The following is an 8,462-nucleotide window of genomic DNA, read 5'->3' on the forward strand; positions in this document are numbered from 1 at the left end:
TTTGTTTTTATTTATTTATTTTGCTTTTTCAAAGCACAGTGCAGGGCTTGAAGCACCATGAGGAGGGGGGAGAAGAAAAACCTCCCTGGGCTGGGGAAATGGGCTTAGAGAAACAGGGCAGGGAGCATTGCTGGGGTGGGGGTTTGGGGTGTTGAAGAGATTTGGGGTGCTGGGTCCCCCCTGCTCCCCTGGTGCAGGAGATGGTTTTGGTAGGAATCACTAATTGACATTCTCAGCTTGATTTTTGTTCTTTTAAATATAGTTTGGGTTAGTGTTATTTTTTTTAGTCATTATTTGGTCTAATAAGGAGCAGCTGAGGGAGCTGGGGGTGTCCAGGCTGGAGCAAAGGAGGCTGAGGGGAGACCTTCTGGCTCTGCAGCTGCCTGAGAGGAGGTTGGAGCCAGGGGGGTCGGGCTCTGCTCCCCAGGAACAAGGGGTGGGACAAGAGGAGATGGGCTCCATCTTGTAGGTCTTTTCCAACCTTGATGATTCTATGATTCTGTGATCCTAATTCTAGAGATGAGTAGTTCCCAGGTCTTAACATGCCTACAGAGGCTTGAAGGAATCACCTCTCATGAAAAGGGGTTTTTTTCCTATTTCTCACCGCCACCCTCACCTCCCACCCCCCTCATGTTTTTTCCTCATGGCTCACCCGGGCTAACTACTGGCAAGGAAGTGAGAGGAACACATTTATGGGATTTTTGGAGGTGGTTTTTTTTTTAGGTTATTTTTGTGGACTTCTCTGGGAATCACCAGATGGTTTGGGTTGGAAGGGACTGCAAAGATCATCTGGTTCCAGGTGTGAGGTGTCTGGTCCCCACCCTGCCCCTGGTTGATGGTGCTTCCTGCAGGTCGGGGCTTCATCCAACATCTCCATCCTTTCCATCACTCAGGCTCTGATTACAAACAGGGAAGAGCCCCTTGAACTAGAGCAAGCAGGTCCTTGCCACCCCCATGGAGTGACCTTCGATGTGCTTTTCTTAACAGCACCTCATTTGGCTTTTTTGGCATCTTCACAGGAGGTATTTTTGGAAATGGATCCATGATCTGGTGGGTGGAAATAAGGGGTTGCAGGGTGTTTGGTCCTGCTGGAGGCTGGAGCCTCTCATCCTCTCCTGCTGGCACTGAGGGTGGTCCTGGTGAAGGTTTAGGTGAGGGATGGCTGCTCTGTAGATGCCGCTGGTGGGTCTCAAGGCCGTTCTGAAGGTGGACCTGGTAATTTAGGATCCATAATTCCAACTAGAGCTAGACACTCAAGCAACATAGGAGTCCTCCTGACCAGGGTCAACTTAAATGGTGGCCTTATCATGTGGCTTTTGGAAATGATTCATGTGCTGTGGGCATTGGTGTGTGCATGGAGACCATCATGAATCACAGAATAACCTTGGTTGGAAAAGACCTTCAAGGTCAAGTCCAAGTGTTGACCTAACACTGACAAGTCTTTAACTAAACCATATCCCTCAGTTCTATGTCTGTATGACTCCAAAATGACTTCAGTGACTCCACCACTGCCTTGTTCCGATGCCTGATAACCCTTTTGGGGAAGAAACTCTTTCTAATGTACAATCTAAACCTTTCCTGGCACAACTTGGGGCCGTTTCCTCTTGTTCTATCACATGGAATTTCATTGAGCAGACCCACCTCTTTCTAACCTCCTTCAAGGTAGTGGTAGAGCACGAGGAGGTCACGAGCAGTCAAGGACCTTCCAGTGTTGTGGAACCTTTCAACCTTTTGGGTTGTATTCCTGCCCCCAGTGCTTAAATTTCTCCTTCCTTGTTTTCCTTCTATAGATTCCCAAGTTCTTCAGGAGCCCGGGGATCGATCACACTGGTGCGTGGTGGCATACTGGGAAGAGAAGACTCGTGTGGGTCGGCTGTACTCTGTCCAAGAGCCCTCCCTGGATATCTTCTATGATCTACCTCAGGGGAATGGTTTCTGCCTCGGACAGCTCAACTCAGACAACAAAAGCCAGCTGGTGCAGAAGGTCCGGAGCAAGATTGGCTATGGCATCCAGCTCACCAAGGAAGTGGACGGCGTGTGGGTGTACAACCGCAGCAGTTACCCCATCTTCATCAAGTCGGCCACACTGGACAACCCCGATTCCAGGACGTTGTTGGTTCACAAAGTGTTCCCGGGTTTTTCCATCAAGGCTTTTGACTACGAGAAGGCCTACAGCTTGCAGAGACCCAACGACCACGAGTTCATGCAGCAACCATGGACCGGATTTACTGTCCAGATCAGCTTTGTGAAAGGCTGGGGCCAGTGCTACACCAGACAGTTCATCAGCAGTTGCCCGTGCTGGTTGGAGGTTATTTTTAATAACCGATGACTCGAGACAGAGTAGACTCATGACATTTATACTACTTTGCTGCTATTATTTCCTTCTGAGTGCTTGCTTTTCATGCAACCTTTTTGGGTTTTTGTTTCGTTTTGTTTGTTTGTTCTGTTTGTTTTTCCCTGTGTTTTTTTGAGGAATAGCTTATGGGAAGATTTTTTTCTTTGTTAATTTTTATTTTATTTTTTATTTGTTTTGCCTTGGGGTATTTTGATAACTCTTTTCTTTTTTTTTCGAAGTGTGAATGACCAATTACTCAGAAGGGCAAGAGAAGGGTGCAAGGGGAGGGGGATGGTTGGATGGATGGATGGATGGATGGATGGATGGATGGATGGTGGTTGGATTGCACACGATAGTTATTTCACGCCTCTGAAAGGATTATCCGGCGCCACCATCCCTGGGTTTAGAAGCCACGTGCTACATGTTACAGCTCCTTCTCTTGGATTAAACAACAAGATACCTGTTATTTTTTTAATTCCCCATTTTTCTCCCCTTTTGCTGCCAGCCACCCCCCGGTGACGGTGACACCGAGAGCCCTTCCCCAGCGGTGCTAAACCCCACGTTGCCGCCGAAGGGTGGTGCGGAACCTCCCCTACCCGGGTCTTTCAACCCACCCTTTTCATTTGTATTTATTTATTTTTTTTGGTCTTGTTGCTGGGTTCATGTCTCATCCCTGTGTTCATCCTTCCACTGCTTTGTTGGTTTGGTTTTTTTGTGTTCCTTCTTTTTATGGTCATGGATTGAGAAGACAACAACCTCGTGCTTCATCGCTCGAGCCCGAAGCGCGAAGCGACAGAAGCTGAAGCCTCAAAAGAAAATGCTAAAAAAACCACCCCATCAAAATCAACAAACCAAATGAAAAAAACAAAAGGGGAAAAAAAAGAAGTGTTCACAATAGCTGGGCTGTTGTCACCTGCTTCCATCAGGTTATCCCGGTACCATCCTATCTGGAAATGCAGTTGTGCTTTTCATTTCTTCTTGAATTCATACACGAGTATGATACTTTTACACTGTTCTTAGCTCAATGAGCATGTTTAGACCTTAACATAAGCTATTTTTCTAAAGATAAAGGTTTAAATGAACAAGAGAGCATCTTCATTGGAACTTTTAGCATTGTAGTGCTTTGGAAAACAAAAAACAACCAACATAACAAACCACACACACACACATACAAAAAAGGACTCCTTGAACCTCCTCCCTTGTGAGATTTATTAAAGAAAAAAAAAGTATTTTATGTTATATATAAATATATTATTACTTGTAAATACAAAGACGTTTTATAAGCATCATTATTTATGTATTGTGCAATGTGTATAAACGAGAAGAGAAAAAATAAGATGCACTTTGCTTTAATATAAATGCAAATAACAAATGCCAAATGAAAATGGAAAAAAGAGAAAAAAAAAAGAACAACAAAAAAAGAACATGAGATTGGTGTTTCCTTTTTTTTTTCTTATGGATGTTTTTCATCCAGATGAATGTTTTGGTTTTTGTGTTTTTGTTTTTTTTTCTAAAGGAGTTTTATGTTCCATTAAAAAATAAAAACCTACACTTGATCCCAGGTTGTGGCAAGTGGCTTTTTCAGTGTGGCAAGAAAGATGCTGCTCTAGGTGGGGCCCATGGCCACATGGAGTTGATGGTGGGGACACTTCACCCAGCCTGGTGTGGGACTTCTCCAGTGTGGGTAGCACCCAGATTGGGTCCCTTTCTGAGCTTTGGGTTCCTTTGGGCTGATTTGGAGCATGTGGCTTTGGGCTCCTCACCTTGGATGCACCCAATGAGTCAAGTCTGGAGGGGTTGGTTGGATCTGGGCAGGTTGCACAGGGATGCCCAAAATCATCTGGGGTATTCTTGCTACTCCTGTTTCTCATTGTTTCAACTTGAAAGAACCATCCTGCTCCCATTTGACACTCCTCCAGTCCCTGAGATACCAGGGGAGGCCAAGCTTCTGCTCTGTGCTGGGACACAGGTGGCCTGTGCCACCAAGTGTGGAGGAAAACATGGGGAGAAGGGGAGAAAACCAGTCCTTGGTGGGTTTTCCTCAACTATTACCTGTCTTCCTCATCTCCCATGCCTCTGGAATTAAAGGTTATTTTTCCTTTTGCCTCACCCTGCCTTCAGGCCTTCACAGCTCCACTGCATCCCATCATGGAGAAGGACCCTGCAGCCTCTTGTGGATAGGGACCTTGACTGGAACCACCAGGCTCCTGGAGATGGAAGAATTTGAAGAAGCAGAAGGTCCAGAAGGGTTTGTAAGCTCCCTCCCTGCCAAAGCATGTCAACACCAGGAATGTCACTTCCAGTCTCTGCTGTCCTTCATGTGGTTGATGGCCATAGCAGTAGATTAGGCTTTGTGGACATCTGGACCAGGTTCACTCAAGGCTATACCTTCAATATTCAATATTGGCCCAACCCAGAGGGATTTATTTGGTTTGCTCTGAATGGACTGTGCCTTCAACTGGATTCGTGTCATGGAGCCCATGAACCAGCTTCAAAATGGTTTGGGATCATGATTGTGGTTTGCATGGCAGTTTCAGTTTCCAAGCTCTCACCTTGTCTTTCATGTGAGAGTCAGCATGGCAGGCTGAGAACATGATGGATGCACCCATCCTGTCTTGCTTGATAAGCAACACAAGATACCTGGAAGGGCAGATGTTGGGACAGTGGCACCTACACTATAATTTGGCTCCTTTTCTTTCCATTCTGTGCCAGCAGACTTGAAATACCCAGAAACTACATCAAACCTTCTCCATTGGTCCAGCAGCCAAACTGGCATTGATGGTTTGCATCAGAAGCTGAAGAAAGAGTGCACCCACCCATGTCCTCAACATCCACCCAGGCAACCCAGCATGAAAGGCCCAGCAGATGAGGAATAAAGCAGGAGAGTTTATTGCAAAACTGCCTGTTGAGTCCTCTGAGCTTTTGTAGCACTTCTCTGAAGGACTATGGACCTTGGGTCAGAAGGATCCCTCCAGATCTAGGAGCCACCAGGTCAGTGGTCACACCAGGGTTGTGATCAGCTGGCTGAGAAGTTGGCTTTTACTTTGGAGTACCCAAAGGGTAGAGAAAGTTGGGACTCACTCATACTTCTCCTCCCCTCTCCAAGCTGTTGTGCTGGCAACTCAGGTGTGGTTCTTTATCCAGAAGAGATGAGATGAGGGTTTGTCCTTGAGGTTCCACACCAAAGTCTGCCATGTAGGCACACCAGAGATGTTCTGCAGATGTATTCACCTTGTTCCATGAAGTGGGTAACATCTCATGTTGGTTAAAGCCCCGAAACTTGGAGATGTGGGCTCTTGTCCCTGCTCGTTGGCCCATGAGATGGGACCCAATCATCAAGCCTTGTTTCTCAGGATTTCTTTCCTGGGACACACAGGCTACAAATTGTAGCTCCTCCTGAGAGGTGAAAGCAGGGAATGGAAATATTGTATCCCTAAATGAACACAGCAGCTTTCCAGGATACCTAAGAGCCACAAAAATGACTGCAGGGCTGGAGAACTTCTCCCCAACCGGCAGAGAGAGCTGGGCTGTTCAGCCTGGAGAAGAGAAGGTTCCAGGGAGACCTTATTGTGGCTTTTCAGTACTTCAAGGGGGCTTAGAAGAAAGATGGGGACAGACTTCTTAGCAGGGCCTTTAGTGATAGGACAAGGGGTGATGGTTTGAAATTGAGAGAGAGGAGGTTCAGACGAGATATATGGAAGAATTTTTTGCCATGAGGTTGGTGAGACCCTGTCCCAGGTTGCCCAGAGAGGTGGGAGATGCCCCATCCCTGGAAACATTCCAGGTCAGGTTGGACAGGGCTCTGAGCAACCTGATCTATTTGAAGATCATAGAATCACAGACTGGTTTGGGTGGGAAGGGATCATCTAGTTCCAAGCCCCTGCATGGGCAGGGGCACCTCCCACCAGACCAGGTTCAAGCAAAGTGCTGACCTGGTGTAAACCTGCTCTGATGTGGTCCTGCTGACCTCATCCTGTCCAGCTGGAGGCTTCATCTGGTTGTACCATCTCACTGTACCTGGGTCCCTCTGCAGTTCCTGCAAAGCCCATGAGCACATGAAACATGTTGCCCAGAGAAGCTGTGGCTGCCCCATCCCTGGCAGTGTTGAAGGGCAGGTTGGATGGGGCTTGGAGCAACCTGGGCTGGTGGGAGGTATAGGGTCACCTGGAGGGTTGGAACTAGATAATCTTTAAAGTCTCTTCCAAGTCAAACCAGTCTGGGATTCCATGATTTTATGACATGGGCGCACTCAGAAAGGCAGTTATGTGGTTTCTCCTGATCTGGTCAAATTTGGATGATCTATTAACACCTGGATTAAAGAGTATTTAGGGGGCTGGAACTAGGTGATCTTTAAGGTCCCTTCCAACCCTAACCCTTCTATGAACCACAGTCCTGACCTGCCCTTGGACAGAGGTGCTGTGGGCAAGGGCAAAGCTGGCTCCTGCCCAATTGAAAATGCTCATGTCCAGCCCCCAGGTCACTTCTGACCAGGAACATGGTGTCCTTCAGCACCTAAATTCAGGCATCTCCCAGGTATGAGCACCCCCAGCTCTAGAGACACCCGTGGACATCTTCTCACAGAGCAGTAGTGGCCATGGGACCTCATGTATCATGGTCTGTAGGGCTTAGCTGTGGTTTCCACTCTTTCCTCCTTGGAAACCACCTCACTGAAAGCTCCCTCACTGAAGAGGCTCAGACATGAGATGGTTGAGACAGTCTAAAGTCCTGACATCCCAGTGGATGGTGGGACATGTCTTCTTCCTTTCTTTTTTCCTTATTAAAGTACTTCTCTGGAAATTTGGGATGTCTGAGGGCTGTTCAGCCTGGAGAAGAGAAGGCTTCAGGGAGACCTCAGAGCACCTTCCAGCCTGAGCCTTTTTGGCCCATCTGTTTTTTGGGTCAGGCATTATGGGGATAAAAAGACCTTGCCCCAAGCAGCCTACACATGAGTGGCAATGAGTGACATTCTGCTGGGGATGACAGCAAGGCCAGGATTGGATCCAAACCCCCCCAGCCCATGGTGGGGGAAGTCTATATCCCCTGTGACCCCAGTGTGTCACCAGGCTTTGGCAGGAGCACACCCCTGCTCAGCATCTGCACATTTGCACAAGGGACAACCCTGGGCTCTCCAGTGATTCATTGTGCCATTTTATTTTTTTTTTTTTGGGGGGTGGCTTAAAGATGAAATGAAACCAAACCTAAAACTCTTGTGAGGCTCATGGAGCTCTTGTGGTTAGTGAGGAAGTCACCACTGTGTCACGTTTACCAGCCAAGGTCCCTGTCATCAGCTTCAGTGGAAAACCCCGGGATGGTTCCTCTTCATCACGCTGGTTGGACCAGCATCATGAACTGCCAAGTTGCTCCTTAATCTGACCATCCCCCTCTCCTCTTTTTTTCTTTTTAATTTAAACATTCTGGTTTCTGAAAGCCAAGGGTCTCCAATGGTCATCTGGCCATCTGGCCATCAGCTACACACCTGAACCTTGTGACAAAGTCCTCAGATCAGAAAGTGTGGTGGAAATCTGGGGAGGAGTGGGTGGGAATGCAGTTCCTCTTCCAGAAATGAAAAAGGTTGGGTGGATGAAGAACTAGATTTAGCAGTTGACCTTGAGCACAGGCAGGTCAAGCCGTGCCATGACTTGTCCTCCTTGAAGAACCTCATGGTGAGAACAAGGGTGTGCTTTGCTGCCTGGGCTGTAGCAGTGGTCCAGGTGTCTTGGTGGCCAGGGTCTTGTGATGCTCATTATATCAGGGAGAAATGAACAGCAAACCCAAGCACTAGCAGGACAATGGATAAGACATCCTGTGCAAAGGGACGTTGATGTCCCCATCCCAGCCCCACCACATGCCTGGTGCCACATGCACTAGTGAGATGTAAGAAGGACATGGAGCTGTTTGAGTCCAGAGGAGGCCATGAAGGTGATGGGAGGGCTGGAGCAGCTCTGCTCTGGAGCCAGGCTGGGAGAGTTGGGGTGTTCAGCCTGGAGAAGAGAAGGCTCCAGGGAGACCTTAGAGCAGCTTCCAGTGCCTGAAGGGGCTCCAGGAAAGCTGGGGAGGGACTTGGGACAAGGGCAGGGAGGGATGGGATGAGGGGGATGGATGAAAAGTGGAAGAGGGAGATTTAGGT

General features: G+C 47.9%; 1 protein-coding gene across 1 annotated transcript; it reads left to right on the plus strand.

Moving 5' to 3' along the window:
- Nucleotides 1–1,790: 1,790 nt before the first annotated feature.
- On the plus strand, nt 1,791–2,485 carry LOC104395910 (mothers against decapentaplegic homolog 7; the record flags this gene model as incomplete). The annotated part of the gene is made up of 1 exon (XM_010005659.1): nt 1,791–2,485. A coding segment is annotated over one exon (539 nt), but the record flags the coding sequence as incomplete, so codon positions are not given.
- Nucleotides 2,486–8,462: the final 5,977 nt, after the last annotated feature.

Source organism: Chaetura pelagica, unplaced genomic scaffold (assembly GCF_000747805.2).
Source record: "Chaetura pelagica isolate M959 unplaced genomic scaffold, ChaPel_1.0 scaffold1029, whole genome shotgun sequence".
Lineage (NCBI taxonomy): Eukaryota > Metazoa > Chordata > Aves > Apodiformes > Apodidae > Chaetura > Chaetura pelagica.